The sequence below is a fragment of the Rhinoraja longicauda genome, chromosome 6 (assembly GCF_053455715.1).
Source record: "Rhinoraja longicauda isolate Sanriku21f chromosome 6, sRhiLon1.1, whole genome shotgun sequence".
In the NCBI taxonomy this organism is placed as follows: domain Eukaryota; kingdom Metazoa; phylum Chordata; class Chondrichthyes; order Rajiformes; family Arhynchobatidae; genus Rhinoraja; species Rhinoraja longicauda.
Genome location: NC_135958.1, coordinates 51,679,106 through 51,706,459, shown reverse-complemented (window position 1 = coordinate 51,706,459; position 27,354 = coordinate 51,679,106). Strand labels below are relative to the sequence as shown.

Here is a 27,354-nt window from a genome sequence, read left to right as displayed (position 1 = left end):
ATTGATGTTTTTTGATGCCGCTGAAGACAGTGACCTGGGTCACTGTGGGGAGGAACTCCACAATGATGAAGGAGATCATTGATCTCCAACAACAACAAGAATCTTCCTCGTGACAAGTATAACTTCAACCAGTGTAAAATTTTCTTCTCGATGTTCACCAGTTTTACTGGGGCATCTTGGCACTATATTCGGTCATCATCAAAGGATTTCAGCTCTTTGGACAAAGTCTAAAATAAGAAGTGTGTAAACTGTACCTCAGTGAGAAGATTATTGGTGAATTGAATCTGTCCTACTTTTCACGGAATGGATGCAGCCAAGCCGTTTTCCGACTGTTGGCCACATTTCAATGCTGTAACTGTACTGGAACAGCTTGGCTGGAGGAACTGGTAGTCTTTGAGCTCGTCTTCAGCACCACAGCTGTGATGCAGCCCGGTTTGATCGCAATTTCTGTCAGGAACCTTCAGCTAATTCCTCGTATCACATGTAGAAAACGGAGTTAGTTAAAACCTAGTTTCAGTGACAGAGAGGACCGCAAGAGGAAGCCAAGGTGGATCATATACTTAGCACGTCTGGCTGAGAGCAGTTGCAAATGCTTCACGCTTGATGGTGGTAATCCTATGATTGAGGATGGAGATATTCTCATTGCCCTCTGCCTGTGGAGCATACAGTGTGGAATGTTTCGTACACCCCTTTGTGTAACAAGGTTGTACACTGTAGGGTTTAGTGAGAGGTGTGCTACACAGTGAGGTGAGGGAATAAACATAACACTTACCCTGACGTGCAAGGCTTCTATCCAAATGTGTTTTTTTCTATAATTGTACATACAAGGCTTAATCCATGACTATCTAAATTTCACATACCTATGCGTTGTTTCTGTTCCTGGAAGGGGAGAACTGAAAGCATCGCAGCTGTGAGGGGCTCCTGTTCCGTTCCAGCTGCACTCGATGGCTGCAAAGAAAATAAAAGGAATATTAATCTGGGGCTACAGACTCACTCCACGGCTGGGATCTTTCCTTTAGCAAATGCCCTTTTCATAAAAAGGCAACAATTTGTCAAGTCATGCTGTCACACAGAACACTACAACCCACCTTTTGCACGAATGTGGACTTGTTTCCTTTTTTAATCATGTTTACACATTCATGTCTCTTTTTTTTGTAGTTTTCATTCTTTTTGACAATTTTACCCACGATGTACATTATATATTTATGTATAATTTGGTTCTGTTTGTTTGCCAGGGTCTATGTGCCTGAGGTGCTGCTGCTGCAAGCAAGATGTTTCACTGCAACTCTACCTCACTGTGTTCATGTGCATGAAATAAAGTGGAACTTGAACTGTTGTGAACAGAGTTGGCTACAGCTGATAAATCTTGTCAACGTCTATAGTTCACATACAACACCCTCCATCTTAGAACCCTTCTATCTTTACAGACTGATTCATCCTTCCTTTGTCCCGCCCCCTTGACATCAGTCTGAAGAAGGGTCTCGACCCGAAACGTCACCCATTCCTTCTCTCCTGAGATGCTGCCTGACCTGCTGAGTTACTCCAGTATTTTGTGAATAAATACCTTCGATTTGTACCAGCATCTGCAGTTATTTTCTTATACTATATGATTCATCTACAAGGCTTCACTTCCAGTTTCCATGTTTCTATATGCCATTCTAACCTCCTGTACAGGTTTACAATATAGGTTGTCGCATATCGTGTTTTGCTATAATACACCCACTGACAACGGTGATGCTCCACCACTTCTATCTGTTTAACCCTGCAGCTCTTCAGACCATCTCTGCTTTAACTCATCATAGGGAGAGTCACAGAGTCATACAGTGTGGAAACAGGCCCTTCGGCCCAACTTGCCCACACTGACCAACATGTCCCATCTACACTGGTCCCACTTGCTGGCGTTTGGCCCATGCCCCTTTAAACCTGTCCTATCCATGAACCTGTCTAATTGCTTCTTAAACATTGCGATGACCCCTGCCTTAACTACCTCCTCTGGCAGCTCGTTCCATACACCCACCACCCTGTGTGTGAAAAAGTTACCTCTCAAATTGCTACATAAATCTTTCCCCCTCACCTTAAACTTATGCCCTCTGATTCTCCATCCCCCCCATTCTGGGCAAGAGACTCTGCGTCCACCAATCTATTCCACTCATGATTTTATACACCTCAACACCAGAGACCCATGTTCGATCCTGACTACGGGTGCTGTCTGTACGGAGTTTGTACGTTCTCCCAGTGACAGCATGGGTTTTCTCCAGGTGCTCCGGTTTCCTCCCACACTCCAAAGACGAGCAGGTTTGTAAGTTAATTGGCCTCTGTAAATTGGCTCTAGTGTGCATGATAATGCTAGCGTACAGGTGAATGCTGGTCGGCACGGACCTGGTGGACCAAAGGGCCTGTATCTCTAAAGTATAAACCCTCATCAACAATGATCTTGGCGGAATGCCTAATTGTGACCCTTTTTAGTTGAACCAAACAGGTGACCAACCAAGTACGAAAGAAAGAAAGGCACTCTGTTAGAATCTGAATCATTACTGGCACATTCAAAATGCCTTTGTCCATTCATGGCGATCCGTGATTGTGTTGCAATTTTTTTAATGACATAAATCCATGCTGCACCATTGTGCAATGTACAAGGCAATTATGAGAACTGAAGGACTGCAGTTCCAGGTGACCAAGTTAACAAATGTTGTGGTAATCAAAGATTAAAATTAACATAACCTTTGTATTTCAGCGGCAAGCTGTTCATACCTGATGCCTAACTCGAGTTGGTGCTGACATTAATGGTGGGACAAGAGTAGTCCTGCTTGGAACAATGGTACATCGGCCACCCATGTCCATACCTGCAATAAAACATGGTTGCACTATTATAGTCTATGTAACTGAAATGGAATGCACCAAGATGCAGGACACAACGTCACAGGACATCCTTCTTCCCTGTGGCTATCAAACTGTGCAACTCCTCCCCCTTCTGTCGTGGGGTAGACTGAGACTGACTCCCCCCCCCCCCACCTCCCCAATCTTTACACATCCCCAATCCTTTCCAGTCGTCACTTTAATTTCATGTATTTTCTGCTGTTAGGCAACTGCCGGCAACTGCAATAGTCGTAGCAGGTCGCCGAAAAATCAGCAACTGAACCCCCCCTACGACAATGTCTATGACAAGCTACAACCACCTACCACCTAGTTGACATCAAGCTACGGCAAGCTACCGACAACCGGCGACCCAATCGTCGCGACTTAGGACGTCTACCTACGACCGCCCCCACGACAACCTACTACAACCCGACAAGCTACGACAAGTTACAACCAGGTCGGCGACAATTGAAGACAATTCACGTCATTTTGGCCTCTGGTTTTGACATCGGTACCCGTCGCCGGTTGACGTAGGTAGTCACCAATGGAATTCTACGAAGTCAGCACTGGCGACAACCTACGTCACCTGGCGACAACCTGGCGACAACTTACAACAGCGCCTACGTCGGGAGACGTCAAGCTACGATCATTGACGTCAAACACAACAGTCGCCGAAAATGTTTAAACATTTCAAAATCCAGCGGCGACCAGAAAAATGCTACGACTCTTTGGAGACGACTCATGACCGTACAGGCAACACCCCGGCGACCGTGTGGCGTCAGCCTAGTCGCCTGTAGTCGCCTAAACAATCGCCAAAGTAGGACAGGGGTTTTAGCAGATCAATTTCCCTCCTGGGATAAATAAAATTCTATCGTATCGTATATCATATCGAAATTAAAAAATATTTTTTATGATTCATGAAAGTAGTTCTTAGTTAATACTTGCTTCACGGTTTCATTAAGCATGGGATGTATTTCAAGTGTAAGCAACATTTTTCAGAAATCTATTTAGATCATAATACTGTCTACCCGACAGCAATTTTACTTTATTTCTCGGGGTACAAAAAAAATGCCCCCCAAGTGACCCCCAAGAAAAGTTGTGCATTTATTGAGTCTCGACCCTAAACGTCAGCCATTCCTTCTCTCCCGAGATGCTGCCTGACTCGCTGAGTTACTCCAGCATTTTGCGTCTATCTACTTAATACAATGTAGACACAAAATGCTGGAGTAACTCAGCGGGACAGGCAGCATCTCTGGAGAGAAGGAATGGGTGATGTTTCGGGTCGAGACCCTTCTTCGGACTGATCGTCTGACCATCAGTCTGAAGGGTCTCGACCCGAAACGTCACCCATTCCTTCTCTCCAGAGATGCTGCCTGTCCCGCTGAGTTACTCCAGCATTTTGTGAGTACCTTCGATTTAAACGAGCATCTGCAGTTCTTTCCTACACAACTCCTTAATACACGTACATAGATTGAGTTGTAGAGTTATAGATTGATACAGTGTGGAAACAGGCCCTACGGCCCAACTCGCCCACACCGGCCAACAATGTCCCAGCTACCCTTGTCCCACTTGCCCGTGCTTGGTCCATAACCCTTGAAACCTGTCCTATCCATGTACCTGTCTGTTTCTTAAACGATGGGATAGTCCCAGCCTCAACTATCGCCTCTGGCAGCTTGTTCCATACACCCACCATGAAAAAGTAACCCCCTCAGATTCCTATTAAATACATACAACAAAGTTAATTTTATCAAAGCTTGAAAAATATTATGAATTTGTATAGCAACATTTAACACAGTAACATGCCCAAGGTGCTTCATGTAAGTCATATTGGCCAAGTGTTGTGACCCCAAATTTGTTGCCCACTTGCCCTTGCGTTAACTGAATGCAGCCTTCCACTGAGAGCATGGGTTTCGGGTCGAGACTCTTCTTCAGACTGATGCCAGGAGGGTAGGATGCAGAGATAAGGAAGTGTAAGGTGTGAAAACAGGACAAAGGGAAGGAAGCTCAAGGAAAATGTAGAATTGACATTGTTAGCTGGGAGAAGGTAACAACAAAGCAAACAGAGATAAAATGTAGTCGTAGACAGTAAGACTGGTCGGAGAACTGGGAAGGGGGAGGGATGGGGAGAGAGGGAAAGCAAGGGTTACTTGAAGTTAGAGAAACCAATATTCATACCATATAGCAATTGAGAAAGAACATCGACATATTTCCAAGCCAGGATGATGTGTTGCTTGGAGGGTGATGACAGTATGCATGGGGAAATGCTTAGGCTACTTTTTTAGGAAAAGCAACACTGATGTACAAACTTGTAAACAATTCATAGGTTTAAAAAGCAATAACAAGAAACTATTATACCAAACCTGTTGGACTGTGAAATTTTAAGGTGTATTGCAAGAATCAAGGTGAATTAGCAACTTTCAAAAGTTGAGTTCAATATATAAATATGATTACTTTGTTGCTTCAATAATACCCTTTACTATATAATATATGGAGGAAGTCATTTAATTGAAACAGCACATTTCAGAAACTAAGCAGCATGTTTATACAACAGAAGGTTAAACTTTTCAAATGAAATGGGGCACATAGGAATTGAACAATTATATCTTCATTCTTCATAATATATTCCATGATTTCCTTGAAGCCTCACCCCTCCCATGTTAATTTTCTCTTCATGTTCCATAGGAAGTAGTGTTACATGGGAGCTATTAATCACTCTCTGAAGTCTGAGATAGTCATTACAAAGTCACATTCAAACCCTCTTTGGAAGGCTCCATTTGAAAAAACATTGAACACCTTGATGCTGTTTGTGCATGAACCCACGGTACAATGACGTAAATTATGTCCAATACATCATCAGAGTACCTGGCATAAAGTGATGGAAAGCACACTCCTTGCTGCTCTGTGGAACCAGACATCAATGCGTCTAATTAATATCTCAACAGTAACACATCTGTACTGTGATATTATGCAGAAAGCCCACAAGGTGCAGATGTAAAACAAACGAGCACATAAAATAAGTCTGTACTGCAATAAAGAAGAGAACAAAGAAATTATAAAACTCAAATCAGACACCAATCTTGTAGTTTTGATGTAAAGGAAACCGTTTGGTATTTGAAAGGAAACCATTTTGTATTGGACTCCATGTACAGATTTGCTTTTATTGAAAGAGGATGGAGTATAAGTCTCCATAAAGCATCGGTCAGATCACATCCTCAATACGTATTTAAGAAGCAATACTGTTGTATTAGACACAAAAAAACTGGAGTAACTCAGCGGGACAGGCAGCATCTCTGGAGAGAAGAAATGAGTGATGTTTCGGGTAGAGACCCTTCTTCAGACGAAGGAGAAGGGTCTCGACCCAAAACGTCACCCATTCCTTCTCTCCAGAGATGCTGCCTGTCCCGCTGAGTTACTCCAGCATTTTGTGTCTATCTTCAGTTTAAACCAGCATCTGCAATTCCTTCCAACAGAGGCAGGTGTGTAGGAAGTCCTACACACCTTCCACCAATACAGGTGAGGCTCTAATACACCTGCCTCACCTGTATTAGAGGCAGGTGAGAGAAAGGTCATCACGTAGATTCCTGGGATGGGGGCCTCAGCAAGATCGATGTTGAGAGGATGTTTCCCTCAAGGTGGAAGGAGAGAATAGCGTTTCAAACTCAATAGTTGAATGGTGCTGAATGTGTCACATGTGCAACTGCGCAGTGAAATGCTTTTAGCATATTTACTCATGCAGGCCGCCATTTCCAAAGTCCGGGTTCACCCATGCGCTCTGTCTACAGGAGCAGTTCCCAATCCAGGCAAGCCCCAGGCTCCTGCAGGGCCTTCCCCTGTCGCCTTCAACTGGATGGGCTTGCAAACTGACGTCCCTCTCCTCGCCCGGCCACCTTTGTGTCCCGGGGGCAAAATAAAGGCTGACCCATTGAAGACAGAGATGACAAGGAGTTCCTTCTCAGAGGATCACAATTCTTTGCAATTCTCTACCCCAAAAAGCTGTGGCAGCTTCAAGTCAAAATTTACTTAATACTAAGATGAACAAATATTTTAGCAGAGAGGTGGTGAAAGGGTTAGTTTGGACGGAAGAAGTAATACTAAGTCTTATGAAACAACAGAGCAGGTTCAAGGGACAAAGTGACCTTATTCCTGTGTCTATTTATGTTGATACAAGCTGCAGCTTTCATTTCCCAGTACATTTTATGCTCCTGAAGTCAAGGTAAATACCAATTTGACATTTTCTATTTCTCATACCAGCTATCAAGTAGTCCATAACAGGAATTCAATGTAAAGCTGAAATAACAGTGCTTTTGTACTATGAATTTCACTCAGGAGGGACTGAAACAAGATTACCTAAACATACTTCAGTTGGGATTGTTGGGATGAAAGCAATCTTTGTATTTATCGTGGCAGATTGGATTCACATCCAGCTCCCACAGGGGAAAGACTAATGCCGTGCTGGCAGCTGGACTTCAGGTGAGCCTGAAACAACCTGGTTTCAAGTCCCCTCTCCCCCACATACTGCTGGAAAATGTACACGCTATTGGGATCAAACTGGATGAACTTAAAATTAGACTTACCTGCTTGGGGAACTGAGAGACTGCTGTGTGCTCGGTTTTACAGAGACATGGCTCACCCCTGCCTCACGTGACTGTGCCGTTCCACCTGTGGACTTCTGTTACACTGGATGGTTCGGCATGGTGTCCTCAGGTGTGGTTAAGGGTGGAGGGGTCTGCTTTCTAATTCACAGCGTGGTGCACGGAAATGGAGGGCCTGGAGAGCTCCTGCTCCCCAAAAATTGAACATCTGACGGTGAAGTATCGTCCCTACAACCAGCCGCAGAATGCATTTCGGCTACCCTGAAAACCGTCCACATCCTACCCCAGGCCAATGCTGAACTTGCACTTGAGGAACAACGGCCATGTTACCAATAGCTTTGAAACAAAGTACCCCGAGGCCTTATTTATAATAGCCGGGGACTTCAACCAGGCCAACCTCAAGAGGGCGCTGCCAAAATATTATCAGCACGTTTCCTGCCCAACCAAAAACCCAAACACCCTCTACCACTGCTACACAAAGGTCAAAAATGCATAAGGTTCCGTTCCGAGAACACACTTTGGTCATTCTGATCACCTGGCTGTGCTTCTATTCCAGGCCTGCAAGCAGAAACTGAAGCGGGAGAATCCGGTGTAGAGAGACATGCAGGGCTAGTCCAAGAAAACAGATGACATCCTTCAAAACTGCATTGAGTCGGTGGACTGGCCCATATTCAAGGACCCTGTGGCTAACCTAGATGAAAACACCACTAATGTCCCAGACTTCATCAATAAGTGTGTTGGGGACTGTGTGTCACAGACGATGATACTTGTGTTCCCCAACCGTGGAGCCATGGATTTCTGGTCCACTCCCTGATGAAGAACAAGTCCACACCAAGTGGTACAAGAAATCTCTCTACGACCTTTGCAGAGGCATTCAGGATGCCAGGAGGGGATTCTTGACCAAGCTGGAGTTAATGACAAGGACACCTGCAGATTGTGGCAAAGCTCGCATGTTATAATGGGCTAAAAGGCAAAGGCAGGCAGCATTGCTGACCACAATGAGGTCCCCACCTGCTTCAAGAAGATCACTTTCAACCCGGAGCCAAAGAAAAGTGAGGTGGCAGGCCTTAATGACTACCTGACCTCCACCATCATGAAGGGCTCCAAGAGACTGGTGCAGATTAACTCCAGCCTCCCAGCCACCCTTGGACCACTGCAGTTTGCATCCTGTCACAACAAGTCCATAGCAGATGTCATCTTCCAGGGCCCAAATTCATCTTTGGCATACCTAGACAACAAGGACTCCGACGTCAGACTCCCATTTATCAACTATAGCTCTGCCTTCAACACCACAATTCCATGTAAACCAAAGAACTAGAGGAACACGATAGACCACTCGACCCTAAAAACCGTAGTACATCATGGTGCCATTTTAGTAGGCAGAAACTTGCAGAAACATTTAAAAAGAAAAATAACAAAAATCTGTGTTGATAGACGAGATATTTTCTGCATTTTTATGGTATCATCACACATACTGTTCCCCCAAAACACTGATTACACTGCAAGAGGCTTAGTGAACGGAGGGTTTTACCTACTAAAATGGCGGACATTCCGCTCCTTTGCGTACTTACCTTCAGTATCGGCGATTTCCATGGAGTGGTCCATCCTGTTCCTCTAGTATCTTTGATGTAAACTCGTCACAAAACCTATGAATCAGCACCCCCCTCTGCCACTGGATCCTTGACGTTCTGACCCACAGACCACAATCAGTGAGGATAAGTGAAAATGTCTCCTCCACAATAGCTCTCAACACTGGTTCCCTGACCATACCCCCTGTACACTCGCGACTATGGGGCCAAATTTGGCTCTAGCTTCAGCGACAAGTTTTCAGATGATACCACTGGCGGTGTGAGACAACACGAGCAATGATGAGGTGGAGTCCAGGATGGAGATGGAGAACGTAGTAACAGGGTGTCAAGATAACAACATCTGCCTCAATGTCAGCAAGATGAAGGTGCCAGTCATCGACTTCAGGAGGTGTGGTGGAATGCACGCCCCAGTGGAAGTGGTTGAGAGGTTCACGTTCTTTGGTGTTAATATTACCCAGGATTTGTCATGGATCAACCACTTTGAAGTGACAGCCAAGAGGGCACTATTTCCTTGGGAGGCTGAGGAAATTCGGCATGTCTCCAATGACCATTGCAAACTCCTACAGATGCACCATAGAGAGCATACTGACACCCAGCATCACATCTTTGTTTGGGAACAGCTCTACCCAAGACCGCAAGAAATGGCAGAGCTGTAGATATAGCCTAGCCCACCACACAGTCCAGACTCCCCCAACCACTGATTCCATCCTCACGTCACACTGCCTCGGAAAAGTAACCAACATAATCAGAGTCTTGCCCAAGAATGCTCATTTCTTCCTCTCTCTGCCCCCGCCGGGCTGAAATACAGAAGCTTGAAAGTACGTACCACCAGACTCAGGAACAGCTCCTTCCACTCTCGATAACCATCAAGCTTCTGAACTATCCTTCCATAAGCTAGGGTACTGTCCGATTCACCCCTACCCAAATGCAGACATGGCACTTTGTCTGTGGAGCTGATGCACTACAATTTGAATCTGTATTCTGTACTCTGTATTTTCCCCTTTGCTCTGTCTATTGTACTTCCGTTTGACTTGATAGTATTTATGTATAGTGTTATCTGATCCGATTAGACAGCACGCAAAGCAAAGCTGTACCTCAGTGCACGTGACGCCAATAAATCTAAACCTAGTATGACCCAGGGTCATCACCACCCACCACTTGTGCTGGATTTTGACACGATGTTAACTGCCTATAACTGCCTACAATGATAACTGGCAAACTCCTTATCATTTAGCTAAGGGGTGACCATTGCCCAGAGATCTGGTGACAGCATTAATGATTAACGATCGGCACTGTGGAAAATAGGATTTGGCAGGGACTGAAAATCAGGGGAATACACTCCGATCTTTATCAATGGGTACAATGTGGAGAGAGTGTCCAGCTTCAAGTTTCTGGGCACTCACATTTTGGAGGATCTCACATGGTCCACTAACACTGCTGCGCTGGTCAAGAAGGCACAGCAACGACTGTTCTACCCGAGAACACTGAAAAAGTCTGGTCTGCCCCAACAGCTGCTGACGACCTTCTACCGCTGCACCATAGAGAGCATCCTAACGCATGGCATCCCTGTGTGGTACCTCAGCTGCACGGAGGCAGAGAGGAGAGCTCTTCAGCGGGTAGTCCATAGAGCTCAGAAGACTATCGGAACACAGCTACCAGCCTTGGAGGACATCTACAACACACGATGCCTCAGAAAAGCCACCAGCATCCACAAAGACTCCTCACACCCCTGCAATAGTCTGTTCGAAATTCTACCATCGGGCAGACGCTACAAGGCCTTCTACGCCCGCACCTCCAGACTCAGGAACAGCTTCATCCCCAGGGCCATAGCTGCCATGAACCGGTCCTGTTGAGCCGGATGGTCACATCGCACAGTGAACCGGCACAGATCTACTTGCACTTTATACTGTTTTAAACTGTTTCTAATTTGTTTCACTGGGTTGTATAAATTTATACTGATTAGCTAATTAATTTATTGCATCGTATGGGAGGCACATTCCTAATCTCGTTGTACCCTGTACAATGACAATAAAGATATATTGTATTGTATTGTATTGTAACAGAAAAAAATATCCCTACCCATTACTACTTGACACCGTTACAAGGCTTTGAAAGAAAAACTTCTTAATATTCAATTTTGAAAACATAACTCTTGAGTCATTGACAAGATATGCAGCTGGCTGATGCATACCGTTGCCTTTTCTCACCAACTACCAGCCCATTATCGAGATACTTGTTATTTACTAATCCATGGTACTCCGCAATAAAACAAGATTTATTGAAATAGTTCACAGCAGATGGAATGAGGACAACATTGAAAATATACAAACTATGGCCTTGTTTATATAGAATACTGTGACAAAAATGATATGATATTGGGCGTGGACTAAAGTATTGATGTTCCATATTGCAAATATGGAAGACAGAAGATATAAAACAAAGAGAATACTTTCCCACTACTTACAGGAGACTAGAGGTACAGCATGACAAGATGACATAGTAATTTCAATAATAAATGACAGTTAAAAAGTTATGGAAAACATTGGTGTGGGAAGGTGTGTGGAGGCACAACTATTTTAAACATGATAATTGTTTGATTGCACCTTCCATCCTATGAAAGTTCAAAAACCCCATTGTTACTATCAAAATGATTTTTAAAATTTGGACAGGCACATGGATAGGACAGGTTTAGAGGGATATGGGCCAAATGCAGGCCGGTGGGACTGGTGTAGATGGGGCATGTTGGTCGGTGTGGGAAAGTTTGGGGGAAGGGCCTGCTTCCATGCTGTATGACCCTATAACCTGAGTTGTTTCAAACTCCTTGGATACTACCTGTGACCTACAAGCTTTTCCATAATTTTCCAGTTTAGACCCTTGTTACATTATCAGGTCTGCTATCCAAGGGTACAATAAGTGGGCTATGAAATTATAAAAGATCAAAAAGAAAGAAAACCAAACAAAAATGAATTACAAACTTTCTACAAACCATGAAGTTCTGTAAGAGACACAAAAATTGATAAAATCGTACAGAACTGTAAGGCAAAGAGATAATTAAAGTGAGATCATTAAATTAAGCTGAGAGCAGAGTTTGGATCAACTTAAATGCAGGCAAATTCAAAAGTAGTGGTACTTTTAAGGCAACTATCATGGTCTGCATGAGAAGGATGAATTTTACACTCAGTAAAACAACTCACTTTAAGAAATGGCATAGACACAAAAAGCTGGAGTATCTCAGCAGGACAGGCAGCATCTCTGGAGAGAAGGAATGGGTGATATTTCGGGTCAAGACCCTTCTTCAGACTGGTTAGGGATAAGGGAAACGAGAGATACAGAGAGACAAAGAACAATGAATGAAAGATATGCAAAAAAAGTAATGATGATAAAGGAAACAGGCCATTGTTAGCTGTTTGGAGGATGAAAATGAGAAGCTGGTGTGACTTGGTGGGGGAGGGAGAGAGAGTGGGAATGCCGGGGCTACCTGAAGTGAGAGAAATCAATATTCATACCACTGGGCTGTAAGCTGCCCAAGCAAAATATGAGATGCTGTTCCTGAAATGAAATGATATGAAATGGCAGTCTTGGCCAGCGGATTATCTCACAATATTAATTCTCATGTGTTTGTGGTGCAGCTGCTGCATCACAGTGCCAGAGACCCAGGTTCAATCCTGACCTCAGAAATTGTTTATGTGGAGTTTAAACATTCTCCATGTGACCTGGTGGGTTTCCTCCGGGTGCTCCAGTTTTCTCCCACATCCCAAAGATGTGCGGGTTGTAGGTAAATTGGCTTCTGTAAATTGCCCCAAGCGTGCAGAGTGGATGAGAAAGTGGGATAACATAGAACCAGTGGGAATGGGTGATCGATGGTCAGCGTGGACCCGGTGGGCCAAAGGGCCTGTTTCCACTCTGTATCTTTCAGTCAATCAAATCCCAGCATTTGTATAATTGTGACATTTTGGGTCTCGATCTTTCAATAACTCAATCAGTATAATGTGCTTAGTTTAGAGATACAGCATCAAAAACCGCCCTTCAGCTAACGAGTCCGCACCGACCAGCGATCCCCGCACATTAACACTATCCCACACGCACTAGGGACAATTCAATTAACCTATAAACCTGTACGTCTTTGGATTGTGGGAGGAAACAGGATCACCGGGAGAAAACCCACGCAGGTTACGGGGAGAACGTACAAACAGACAGTACCCGTAATGTAGTGATACCTCAGTGCCACATATTCCATAATTGATGAGCTTCTTACCAGTTACTGAAGAACTTGGCCAAAAGTCCTGAGGACAGGAATGCACGAGAGGCTGAGGGGCGTGGCTGGGACCAGCGGTGGGCATAGACTGAAAATCAACTGGAACAGGAAATACAAGTTAAATGGGAAGCCGGCACATTGTTATACCATGTAAGAATGCCCTGAAAATGATAACATACATTACTTTTCCATTGAATGACATATTTCAGGTCATGTTTGAAAACGTTTTACTTTGGCTACACAGTGGGCAGGCACAAGAACTCTCATGAGCTGAAACTTAACTTCATGCTTAAAATGAATGATATTGTGCAAGATTGTAAGCCCACAACACACTCATTACACGTTGGTGGAGAAAGGACGCAGCTCCTGATATGCACTGAACATTACAGATCACAAGGTCAATATGGATAAGGGAGACTAATTTGTCCAATGTCATTTGATTAAGTAATCTGGATTAATAGACTTTTTTCAGTTGCACTGAACATGAAAAATCGTCTTAAAATCCTATCTTTAGTTTAGAGATACAGTGCGGAAACAGGCCCTGAGCCAACCAGCGATCCCTGCACATTAACACTATCCTATACCCACCCACTAGGGACAATTTTTACATTTACCACGCCAATTAACCTACAAACCCATACGTCTTTGGAGTGTGGGAGGAAACCGAAGATCTCGGAGAAAACCCACGCAGGTCACAGGGAGAACGTCCAAACTCTGTACAGACAGCACCTGTTGTCGGGACCAAACCCAGGTCTCTGGCGCTGCATTCACTGCAAGGCAGCAACTCTACCGCTGCGCCAACAATCTGGTTTAACAATCATCCTTCAAAAAAATCTGCCATCTTCACCCAGATTGTCTTGTATTTAAGATAGAAACAAAATGCTGGAGTAACTCAGCAGGACAGGCAGCATCTTTGGAGAGAAGGAATGGGTGACGTTTTGGGTTGACAGCCTTCTTCAGACCTTGTATTAATCCAGGCCACCAGCAACTTTGCTGACTCCTGATTGCCCTCTGAAATGACTAGTAAGTCAATCAATCAAAAACCACCCATGACAAATATAAGATTTTTACCGCAAGGACAACAACAGTTCAAGGTAGTGGTTCACTCCCATTGTGTCAAAGTCCAGTTAGATGGATAATAAATGACTACATTTAAAATAAACATTCTTTCATACAATTAGACTACTGTATTTCACCAATTCAACACTTCAATTGTTTTTCCCCTTAAATTATTGCAGTTTTGTCTAGTTTGTTGGTTTATTCTTGCCTATTCTACATTTTAAAACCAAAAAAACTGCCGATGTAGGAATCTAAAATATAATTTAGTTTTTCATCTATATAAAATCTATATTTTAACCTCTTGAGTGTAACCTCTAGTGTTAAGGAGGGCGGCACACTGGCGCAGCGGTAGAGTTGCTGCCTTACAGCGGCGGAGACCTGGGTTCAATCCTGACTACGGGTGCTGTCTGTACAGAGTTTGCACACTCCTTGTGACCGCGTGCGTTTTCGCCGATACGCTAGATTTCAAAGATGTGGTGTGTGTTAGTAGATTAATTGGCTTCTGTAAATTGGCCCTCGTGTATAGGATAGAACTAGTATATGGGTGATCGCTGGTCGGTGTGGACTGGGTGGGCTGAAGGGCCTGTTTCCATGCTGTAACTCTAAACTAAACTACTTACATATACCAGATTCAATATGCCAATTGCTCATTTACACTCGTCCTACTCTCTTCCTCGTTTGATTTAAAGTCATATTCAGTTTATACTTGTTCTCATTACTGTGCACTTCTTTCACATACTCCAGACAGTAGCCGCATGTCCTAACAGCCAAAAGATGCAAGCCTGTTCCTGTTGTTGAGATGTGGCTATCAGTTCTTTGTTTGTATGCCCACTTTAGACAGGAGAAATCAATTTAGTAGTGATTTTTGGGGGTATTAATTGGTGCTATTTAGACCATTCAATAGAAATGATCTGAGACACTTTGTTGGTCTTGAAGTTTCTTTAAATCATACTTCTAGTTCCAATAAACATCAAATTTCCCCCCATGTCCTGTGAACTCCCCGATATTTAATTCCTTGCAGAAACAATTCCTTGCAATTCCTTTCCAGAATTCCTTTCCAGAAAAGGAAACTAAAGAACTCTTCAGTTCTACCGATGCTGGTTAATACACAAAAGGACATTCCTTTTCTGAAAGGACATTCCTTTTTCTTTCATTCTTCCTCATACACAAATAAGTTTCATCCGTCCTTATGCATCCTGAATGACGTCTTAGACCAGTTTTTACAATACACACTCAAGTTATTCTGCTTCACTGCAATGTAGAATAAACTAATTTCCCTTCTCCACTATTTCTTCTGAGCACAAACAGTACAATCCTTTCCCTGCAACCAGAACTGGATCTGGTAGTCGAGGTGCAGCCCTGTACTCCCTGTACACACATGACTGTGTGGCCAGGTTCAGCTCAAACTCCATCATCAAGTTTGCTGATGACACTGTGGTGGTGGGCCGGATCTCCGACAACGATGAGAAGGCCTACCGGGAGGAGGTGGCTGATCTGGCACTCTGGTGTCAGGGCAATAACCTCCTCTTGAATGTCAAAAACACTAAGGAGCTGATTGTGGACTTTAGAAGGGCTCAGCATCCGAGGACGTACACGCCACTGGAGATAAATGGGTCTACTGTGGATAGGGTGAGCAGTTTTAAATACTTGAGAGTCCACATCAAAGAGGATCTGACATGGACAACACACATTGCCGCACTGGTGGGTAAGGCAAGGCAGCGCCTTTACCACCTCAGACAGCTGAGGAAATTCAGAGTGTCTCTGAGGATCCTTCAATGCTTCTACTCTGGGGCTGTAGAGAGCATCCTGTCCGGCAACATCACAGTCTGGTTTGGGAACAGCTCTGCCCAGGACAGGAAGGCCCTGCAGAGAGTAGTGCGTTCGGCAGAACGTACCATGGGAACTACACTCGCCCCCTTGCAGGACCTATACATCAGGATGAGCAGATCAAGAGCAAGCAAGATTATGAGGGACCCCTACCACCCCAGCAACGGACTGTTCCATCTGCTACGGTCAGGCAAACGCCTCCGCTGTCATGCTGTGAAAACGGAGAGGATGAGACGGAGTTTCTTCCCACATGCCATCAGGACTGTTAACTATTATAACTCCAGGGGCTAAATTTTCTTTTCTGTATTAATTTTAATTTATATGCTGTAATTGTAATTTTTTTTGCACAATCCGCAGGCATTGCCACTTTCATTTCACTGCACATCGTGTACGTGTATGTGACAAATAAACTTGACTTGACTTGACCTGACTCCTATCGTTTGATCTACCCAGTAGATAGAACAACATTTTTCAGATCAATAATTTTGGCCTGGCCAGATCTCATGGAATTTTTTTTCCAAATGGATTTTTAAATTTGGCTAACTTTGTCACCAAATATCTTCATGTAAGCAATAGAGGACATGCACAACTGGGTAAAGGCACAGAGTCTCCTACCCAGAAATGGGAAATTAAGAACCAAAGAACATGGGTTTAAGCTGAGAGGGGAAAGATTTAACAGAAACCCGAAGGGTAACGTTTTCACACAGTTATATGGTTATATGGAACGAGCTACCAGAGGAGGTAGTTGAGGCAGGTACTATAACAACGTTTAAAAGGTATTTGGACAGGTACATGGATCGGCAAGGTTTAGAGGGATGTGGGCCAAACGCAGGCAGGTATAGATGGGGCATCTTGGGGCATCTTGGTTGGCATGGGCAAGTTAGGCCAAAGGGCCTGTTTCCACGCTGAATGACTCGATGAGAGGCACTTACTGGTTTGCAAACGTGCTGAGAATTACAAACCAAATGATCAGCACTTAGGTTCTTGGTTCAAGAACTACAAATGTTCTTGTCAAACGGTAAGGGAAGGAAACTTACCCAAATGCTGAGAAGCTACGAGTTGTGAGTATTGAGGCAATTTGGAAAAGTTGCCGGTCGTCCAAGGTCCTGAAATGCATGCAAGAAAAGATCTTTTATTCAAATGAAAACTACCTTGAATAGCCAGACCATGTGAAAATCTCTTGCTGAAACATTAAAGTGAGGAATGGAATATAGCAACCATTCTCCCAATGTCAGCAAGATAAAGGAGATAGTGATCGACTTCAGGAAGCGAAGCAACACATACCCCAGTTTACATTGATGGTGTCGAAGTAGATATGGTTGAAAACTTCAAATTCTTAGGAGTAAATATCACCAACAACTTCTCCTGAACCACCCATATTGAAGAGACAGCCAAGAAAGCACAACAACGCCTCTACTTCCTTAGAAGTCTTAGGAGGTTCGGCATGTTCCCAACAACTCTCACCAAATTCTACAAATGCACCATAGTAAGCATTTTATCGGGATGCATCACAGCTTGGTTTGGGAACAGCTCCATCCAAGACCCCAAGAAATTGCAGAGAATTGTGGACGGAGCCCAGTCCGTCTCACAAACCAACCTCCCTTCCATTGACTCCATTTATACCCCACGCTGCCTCGGCAAGGCCAGCACCATAATCAAGGACGAGTCGCACCCTGGCCACTCCCTCTTCTCCCCTCTCCAATCAGGCAAAAGGTATAGAAGTGTTAAAATGCACACCTCCAGATTCAGCAACCCAGCTGTTATCAGACAACTGAATCATCCCACCACAACCAGGATTCACAACAAGCAGCCTTGAACTACTACCCATCTCATTTGTAGATCCTTGGACGACCTTTGATCGGGCTTTACTGGCTTTATCTTGCACTCAACGTTATTCCCTTATCATGTATCTGTACACTGTGAATGTCTCGACTATAATCATGTATTGTCTTTCGGCTGACTGGTTAGCACGCAACAAAAGCTTTCACTGTACCTCAGTACACGTGACAATAAACTAAACTAAACATAATTGCTGTAAATGAGGTAGAACTTATATTCTGACACTCACACTGACAAATGGGCCAGGACTTGAGGGCCCGAGCCATAGGGAGAGGTTGGGATTGTATTCCAGGATTGTATTCCTTGGAGCATAGGAGAATGAGGTGGTCTTATAGAGGTGTATGAGATCATGAGGAGAATAGATATGGATAGAATAAATAGATGCAGAGTCTTTTACCCAGAGTTGGGGAATCAAGAACCAGACGACATAGGTATAAGGTGAGAGAGGAAAGATTTAATAGGAATCTGCGGGGTAACTTTTTCACACAGAGGGTGGTGGGAATATGGAATAAGTTGTCAGAGGTAGTTGAGGCAGAAAATATAACAACATTTACAAGACATGAAAGTGGGACAATATAGAACTAGTGTGAATAGATGATCAGTGTTCGGTGTGGACTCGGTGAGCCAAAGGGCCTGTTTTAATGCTGTATCTCTAAACTGAGCTACAAATTGAATCACACTGAAACTTGCCATTTTCTGTAATGCATCATTCTTGTAGCCCCAGTGGTGTTCAGGAGTCAGGGTCACGTTATCTTATTCCCCACATAATGCTCCTTTTGCAACATTGGGAGGGGAATTTGGACCACATTGCCCAGGATGGTCTATCAACGGGCAGTCTCAGAACAATACGGTCTGAAAATGCTGTGTCAAATCGGGAGACCTGCGAGGCACTTGTTTGTCTTCATCCTTGGTTACCACTCCCATGGCATGCACACTGCCCCCCACCCTCCATAAAACCCCTTGTACCTGCCACCAGCAACAACTCTCTTCAAAAAATCTTTGTCCTCCAAGCTGTATCATCTTGCCCCCAACCTCCACCCCAACTAATGTGCTGCTGGTCTCAATCTCTCCCATATCCCCAGAAACAGTACCTCCCCAATCTCCAAAATTAGTTGTTCCTCTCTTCGCTCTCCAGTCTCTAGGGTTATGTGTGGACTCCCTCCCCTGGGCGCCAAGCACAAACCCACAAGCAAAGTGTCTGTCTCCTCTTCCCAGCTCCCAGTCACCTTTAACGTCCCACTCCAAACCACTGTCCAGTCATGGACCTCATTTGGCCCATGACCAATCTACACCCAAGCTCAACAATGGAACCAAAGAGAGACACAAAGTGCTGGAGTAACTCAGTGTGGCAGGCAGCATCTCTGGAGAGAAGGGATGGGTGACGTCTCGAGTCAAGACTCTTCTTCAGACTGAGAATTAGCGGAGGGGGAGACCAGAGATATGGTTGAGGAAGGTGTGAAAACGACAGATTAAAGCAGGCGATGATCAAGGAAATGTAGAATGGTTCATTGTTCGCTGAGGGGAAGGCAACAACGAGGCATACAATCAGTAAAATATCAGTAAAATTAATCAGGACAGTGAAACTAGTCGGAGAACTAAGGTGGGGGAGGGACGGAGAGAGGGGAAAAGCAAGGGTTACTTGAAGTTAGAGAAATCAGTCTTCATACCGCTGGGTTGGAACTGAAGATTCAGCTAGCACACATTAAACAACAAAACTAACTAACTAACTCACATGTGCTTTGACTAGTCTGTTAAAATTAATTCCCAAACAATTTGATGGGACAAATAACAAAACCAATCACTACATTGACACATTGACACCACTTTGAAGCAGCCTTTATGGTCCACTGGAATTTCTGGATAGACATCTCATGGATATTATGCAAGAGTCAAAGGCCAAATAAGACAATGTGATGCATCAAGGATGTGAAAGCACCATTGGAACAGAGTCAAGTTTGTCTATAATCTGCTGGATGAACTCAGTGGGTCAGACAGTATCGGGGGAGGCAATAGACAGGCGACGTTTCGGGTCGTGACCCTTCTTGAGAAAGTTTCCCAACCTGAATTGAGGCCTGATTAGTTCTTACAGCACTTTGCCTTTATCTCAGGGTTCTAGCATCTGCAGTTTCTTGTGTCTCCTTTTGACCCTGATCTGCCAGCTCTCAACATCATCGCCCAGCCAGGGATGACCATCTACACGAGAAGCTTCATGAAACCCAGGACACTTTCAGAAGACAAGGAGAATGGAATCACTTAGAATAAAAAGGTACTACCATTGTCTTCAATTGCAGGTAGCTTCTCTCGATAGGCTTCAAGCAGTTTTTCCATAATATCTTTTGTCAATTCAGCAATCGTGCACCTTAAATTGGAAAGCTGCTTATCAATATCAGTATCCAATGTGGGTAACACAAGGTCTGTCTCCATCTCTTCCAGAGTTTGATATTCCTACAAAGCAAAGCATAACAAGATTAACTCTTCTGCATGACTTCCTATCACATAAACTGCATTGTTTGCAGCCCTGAATAATGGTTCTTTTGCATTAAAAAAAAGGACACAAAATGCTGGATTAACTCAACACATCAGGCAGCATCCCTGGAGAACATGGATAAGTAACATTTCGTGTCAGGACCCTTCTTCAGACTGATTGTAGCGCGAAGAAAGCTGGAAGAGAGGAGGGGTAGGACAAAGCGCGGCAGGTAATAGGTGAACACAAGCGAGGGGGGGTGGGGTCTTTGATAGAAATGTTAGTATGGGAACAGCAAAGTGGGAAGCAACTGGGGGATCTGGTAGGCCTTGGCCAACCAAGCGCAAATGTTCGTCAAAACGGCCGCCAATTATACACTTGGTCTTGCCCATATACAGGAGGCCATATCAGCAACACTGGATGTCGTAGATGAGGTTAGAGGAGGTGCACCTGAACCTGTTTAACCTTGAAGGGCTGCTGGGGACCCTGGATGTAGGCAAGGAAGAAGGTATAGAACAAAGTTATTTTATAATAAATATCAAATAGCACTGAATTGATATTACACGCTGCTTTGACAGAGTTCTCAGATGCATGAAGGTTTACATTATAGAACTATAGATAGTAATCCATAATTATCAAACATAGTCTGAAACAACTTAATTCACGATCTATTGTTGAGCGGCAATAACGATCTTATTTCTCTACTTCTCTAACATTGCCCTAGCTGCAATGTATGAATGCACTGGAACATCTCAAGTCATGCTCTATCTTAAGAGCTTCCAAAGGATAGCTGTGAATGCCACAATGTCCAAGCCAACAAGATTCACATTCTCCCGTTATCATGACTCCAGCCAGAATGAAGGGTTTGGGATGAGAATGTGGTGAGCCGTCGACAATTGGATTACAAAGTCAATTTATACCACTCAGATTTTTCATAAACTGCTTTGATGCAGATCTAAGTACAAACCACACGAATGTTTTGACAGAAAAGACAAAAGAGGCTAATTTTAATCCCAAGAAGAAGAGTAAAAATGAATCCCTGCAAACACATCCCTGTCGAGGCATCTCAAAGCTATTCCTGTGGATGGATTAGATGTTATAGTTCATTGCTATTTATCCAGAAAAGTCTGCATCCTCCTGAACATTTGATAGTATAAGAACAAATCCAATCAAATTGCCTATAAGTTCTAATAGGAGTAAATATGAGCAGATTTCTTAAACATGGAGTGGGTGAGAAATCATGTCTGAAGAGGTTCCTGCCAATCTACTCATAGAGATTTGCAAATAGTGAGATAAGACGGTGTCCAAGATGCTTTTGTCCCACACTGCCAATTGGAAATAAATATAAGAGCAGAATTCCTGGTAGCCTAGAAAGATAGGTATATATCCATATAAATTCTCCAACTGCCTAGCAATGCGGGCAATTCAAATGCATGCTCTTCAGAAGCCATCAAAGCAATTTCAATGGATATTTTTATGGCAGAGAAAGATAGATTCGTGATTAGTACAGGTGTCAGGGGTTGTGGGGAGAAAGCAGGAGAATGGGGTTAGGAGGGCCTAATGGGGTTAGGAGGGCCTAATGGGGTTAGGAGGGCCTAATGGGGTTAGGAGGGCCTAATGGGGTTAGGAGGGCCTAATGGGGTTAGGAGGGCCTAATGGGGTTAGGAGGGCCTAATGGGGTTAGGAGGGCCTAATGGGCTATGGCCTAATTCTGCTCCTATCGTTTGTGAAAAGCCATCTGCTTTCATATTCCTCATGCATCTCCTAATTCAGTCAATGAACATTTATGACAGAATTTCTCAAGTTTAGTTAAAAAAGACAAATTTCCTCTTTTTATCATTGCATCACTGATAACCCGAAATACTGGTTACAATGGCTAGAGATAAAAAGGGGACAAAGGAGTAAGGAGTGAAATGTAAAGCCAGAGGAAAGGAAACAGGTGAAAGGAGACAGAGAGAAGGGGAAAGGATGGATTTTATCTACCCATCTTCTCATCTAAAACCCACCTCATTTGTACCCCACCTATCACTTGCCAGGCTTTGTCCCACCCCCACCTCTGCCCGTTTTTCTTCCTCCTAATTATAATCAGTCTGAAGAAGGATCCCGACCATGATTGAATGGCAGAGTAGACGATGGGCCTAATGGACTAATTCTACTCCTATCACCTACGACTTTTGACCCAAAAGTCACCTATCCAAGTCCTCCAGAGATGCTGCCTGACTTGCTGAGTCACTCCAATACTTCGTGGTTTTTAAAAATTAAACCAGCATCTTCAGCTCCTTGTGCCTGGAACTGTTTTTTCACTGGTTACAGACTAGACGAGTATCATTAAAAGCTTTGTTCAGTCAAGATCTTGCCTACCTTTAAGAGCTGGATGCTGTCAGATTTCAAGAGCAGGTCTATTTCATCAGTCTTCCTCTTGAGGCCAGTGTACCTCTGGTGCAGCCAGTTCTGGATGCTGTCGGCTTGCCCCAAGGCAACAGCTTCCTCACTCTCAATGATGTTTGTTACAATGCTCTGCGACTCTTTAACACAGTTGATAAGATCACCAAAGTTCTTATCGATGTCAGATCTCACCTGACACGTAGTTTCCTGATTAATTAAGGGAAGATTACAGAGACGCTCAGAATTGAAACAGGAAAGAGAACAACTGCTTTATTTTTCTTTAAAAAATGTAAAGACACGGTTGATACTCACTTTGATAGACGAGGCATTGTCCTTTAATTTGAGAATAGCTGCGTTAATATCTTCGATTTGAATTTGCCTTCTTATTCTTTCTTCCCGAAGAAGATTCTTTACAGAGAACATAACGGAATTTATTCACACACCATTTAAAAATTTAAAATCACACACCATTTAAAAATTTAACCCCAACTTGATAATCAAACCCGCCGACAAGGAAGGCGCCGTGGGAGTCTGGCGCGCTGACCTCTGGCTGAGGCCAGGCAGCAACTCTCAGACACCTCCTCCAACTTAGCCTTGGACCATGACCCCACAGACGAGCATCAGACCTTTATATCACACACCATTTCAAAATTTAACTAACTTCAAAAAGCCCTTGCTTTCCCTCTCTCTCCATCCCCTCCCCCTTCCCCTTCCCTGTTCTCCCACCAGTCTTACTGTCTCCGACTACATTCTATCTCTGTCCTGCCCACTCCCCTGACATCAATCTGAAGAAGGGTCTTGACCACAAACATCACCCATTCCTTCTCTCCAGAGATGCTGCCTGTCCCACTGAGTTACTCCAGCATTTTCTGTCCACCATAAGGGAATTTATAACGTGTATTTAAATACAATGTATCTGCCAAATAACATGAATTTGGAAATTTTAGTCTTAAATCACAGCAGACTCATCAAGACATGGCCGCAATCACTCGATGTTTCTCCTTTGAATGAAGCAGTTTTCACAAATCTAATTGCCTGATCAGTCTCCCAGGCAAAGTGAATTGAAGACCCCATCTGAAGGTGCCCGTTGTTAAATTTAATCTACATCGTTGCTGACCCGGCAATTTCCCCCTACCAACTCTCCTCCGCCGAGCAGAACTGGTCCTCACTCTTAACATCTTCTCCTTCGACTCCTCCTACTTCTTCCAAATCCAAGGCGTAGCCATGGGCACTCACATGGGCCCCAATTATGCCTGCCTCCTTGTAGGGTACGTCGAACAATTCCTGTTCCAGGCGTACACTGGCCCTATCCCAAACTCTATCTCCGCTACATTGACTGCATCGGTGCTACCTCCTGCAACCCTGCAGAACTCACGGACGTCATTAACTTTACTACTAATTTCCATCCAGAGATGCTGCCTGTTCCGCTTAGTTACTCCAGTATTTTGTGTCTATCGTCGATCTGAAGGAATCTCCACTCACATCCCCTCCAGCCCCACACTGCACTTTAATGCTATTGATAAAGAGCCATCCAAATCTCCTTTTGGGGCTGGATTCGGTGGCAGGAGGCACAACCCACTACAGATGCTGGAATCTGGAGCAATAAAATTCATCGGTTCAAGCAGCATCTGTGGAGGCAAAGGGATTGTCAATGTTTCAGGTCGAGCCCCTATATTCACCACTGGGAGGGTCGAGAGAAGATAGCCCGTTTATAGAAGTGAGAGGGAGGAGTGAAACAAGGACTGGGTAGGTGATGGGTGGAAATATAACAATTAAAAATTAGACAGATGGAGTTGAAGGAGTGATGGGGAAGGGTAAGGATGGAGGCTGATAGATGATAGATGGAACCAGGTGGTGCAGCAGTAGAGTTGCTGCCTTACAGCGCCAGAGACCCAGATTCGATTCTGGCTACGGGTGCTGTCTGTATAAAGTGGGTTCGTTCTTCCTGTGACTGCGTGGGTTTTTCCCGGATGATTCGGGGCCTGTTTCCACGCTGTATTTCTAAACTAAGCTAAAAGTTCCGTTTAGTTTATTGTCACGTGTACCGAGGTACAGTGAAAAGCTTTTGTCGCGTGCTAACCAGTCAGCGGAAAGACAATGCATGATTACAGTCGACCAATTCAAAGTGTACAGATACATGATAAGGGAATAGTGCAAGATAGAGCCAGTAAAGTCCGATCAAAGATAGTCCGAGGGTCTCCAATGAGGTAGACAGTAGTTCAGGACTGCTCTCTAAACTAAACAGATAAGGTAGGGATGATAGCTAGGTGGAACCAGGTGGGGAGGGGATAGGAAAGATGATAAGAGGTTGGCAGGTGAAGACATCTGCTGTGGCCAGGGATGGGTGCAGAGGTCAAGTGCTCAGGATAGTCCAGGGTCACTAATGAGGTAGATAGTCGTTCAGGACTGCTCTTTGGTTGTGGTAGGATGATTCAGTTGCACGATAACAGCTGGGAAGAAACTGTCCATGAAATCTGGAGGTGTGGGTTTTCACACTTCTCTACCTTTTGCCTGATGGGAGAGGGGATAAGAGGGAGCCTGGTAGCCTGGGATACACAACTTCAAGGCCTGGAGATTTAATTTTGCTAAGATGTCTAACACCTCCTCCTTTTCAATGGTAATCGGTTCTAGAATTCCACCACCTCCCCCAGTGTATTCTCCAACTACAATGTCCTCTACAGCAAATATGGATGTGATGTTTCCATTCAAGACTTCATTTATATTCTGTGCCCCCCTCAAATATCATCCCTATCCTTGACACTTAAAAAAAGCTTAGAATTATCCCCAATCTGGTCCACAAATGCTACTTCCTATCTGGTTTTCACCCTCTGCTTTTTGTTTTAACTATAAGTGTTCTGTATTCCTCAAGGGCTTCATCTGTTTGCACATCTCAATATCTACCACAAACTGCTTTTTTTTCTTACACACAATCCTCAATATCTCTTGAGACCAACAGTTTTGTTTGACCTGTTGGACTTGTGGGAACTCAGTGGTCCTTAACTCTCACACTACTTCAATCTTAGCAGCGTCCTTTTACAAATGCACCACAGGTGCAGCCTACCTTTTTCTCCTTGGTCTCCTCTTCTGTGGTAATGACTTTGTGATCCCGATGTGCGTGCAAGATGCACAGACCACAGATGCACATCTGATCCGTCTTGCAGAAGAACTCAAGGAGCTTCGAGTGCACTTTGCATCTCCTCTTGCCCAAATCTTTGACGGGGTGGCTGAGCTGGTGGTCACGAAAGGCCTCGCCCTCGAGGTGTGGCCTGAGGTGGCCCTCGCAGAACGTGGACAAGCAGGTTAAGCAGGACTTCACCGCTTTGGTCCAGCTGAGGCAAGAATCGCACGGCACGTCTTCTGCCAGGGTCACCCTTGCCTCCATCTGGCCCATTCTGTGGAACTCGTCCACGATCCCGCAGAGGACAATGTTCTTCTGCAGGGTGGGAGTGGGGCCAAAGACTGCCCGGCATTGTGGGCACATGTTGACTGAGCTGAGGGAATTGTGATCCCAGGTTTTCTGGATGCAATGCAGGCAAAACGTGTGTCCACAGGGAAGGTTGACGGGGTCGCTGAAGACTTCCAAGCAGATGGAGCAGGAGAGCTGCTGTTCCAGGGATGAGAGGTCTGCCGTGGCCATGGGTTGGGCCATCACCCTGGCTTAGAGCCCATTCTCAGCTGCAGACATTGTCCCAAAAAAAACGTCCTTCCAACACCCCTCAAACTCAAGCACAAGGCCCTTGCCCCTGCAACTCCCAGACACCAGGACCTGCCACCTCGCCTGTCAAACAACAAGATCTGCCCCTCTCACACCACAATCTGCACCCCCTCCCTCCTCCTTCAAACACACTCCCTCACCCCTTCATCTCCTGGATACTGGGATCAACCCTCTTACCTGTCAAACTTTTCTCACTCCTCAAACACTGGGATCCGCCCTCCTCAAACACCAGGATCGGCCCCAGATCAAAGACCAGATTTGCACCCTCACCTCTCAGAGAGCAGGATTTGCTTCCCTTGCCCCTCAACCACTGGAATCTGCCCTACTCGCTCCACATACACACAGATCTGCACCCTCACCCCAGGCTCAGGGTGATGCCTCACCCCCCTGGGTCTGCACCCTCACCCCCTGAGTCTGCACCTCACCCCCTGGGTCTGCACCCTCACCACCCTGGGTCTGCACCCTCACCCCCTGGATCTGCACCCTCACCCCCCTGGGTCTGCACCCTCACCCCCCTGGGTCTGCACCCTCACACCCTGGGTCTGCACCCTCACCACCCTGGGTCTGCACCCTCACCCCCTGGGTCTGCACCTCACCACCCTGGGTCTGCACCCTCAACCCCTGGATCTGCACCCTCAACCCCTGGGTCTGCACCCTCACCCCCTGGGTCTGCACCCTCAACCCCTGGGTCTGCACCCTCACCCCCTGGATCTGCACCTCACCCCCTGGATCTGCACCCTCACCCCCTGGGTCTGCACCCTCAACCCCTGGGT

The 27,354-nt window shown here is 44.9% G+C and overlaps 1 protein-coding gene across 2 annotated transcripts in view; it reads right to left on the bottom strand.

The window, feature by feature from the left end:
- LOC144594461 (E3 ubiquitin/ISG15 ligase TRIM25-like) overlaps positions 1 to 27,008 on the bottom strand; it is a 33,176-nt gene extending 6,168 nt beyond the window's left edge. For both annotated transcript variants that reach the window (XM_078400955.1, XM_078400956.1), the window contains exons 1-8: positions 25,928 to 27,008; positions 23,179 to 23,274; positions 22,843 to 23,073; positions 20,291 to 20,462; positions 17,216 to 17,284; positions 13,293 to 13,391; positions 2,752 to 2,843; positions 861 to 948 (exon numbers count right to left, since the gene is read on the bottom strand). In XM_078400955.1, coding sequence (XP_078257081.1) covers positions 861 to 948; positions 2,752 to 2,843; positions 13,293 to 13,391; positions 17,216 to 17,284; positions 20,291 to 20,462; positions 22,843 to 23,073; positions 23,179 to 23,274; positions 25,928 to 26,515 — 1,435 coding nt within the window. In that variant the 5' untranslated portion in view covers positions 26,516 to 27,008. The remainder of the gene's footprint in view (positions 1 to 860; positions 949 to 2,751; positions 2,844 to 13,292; positions 13,392 to 17,215; positions 17,285 to 20,290; positions 20,463 to 22,842; positions 23,074 to 23,178; positions 23,275 to 25,927) is intronic.
- Between the last annotated feature and the right edge of the window lie 346 nt (positions 27,009 to 27,354).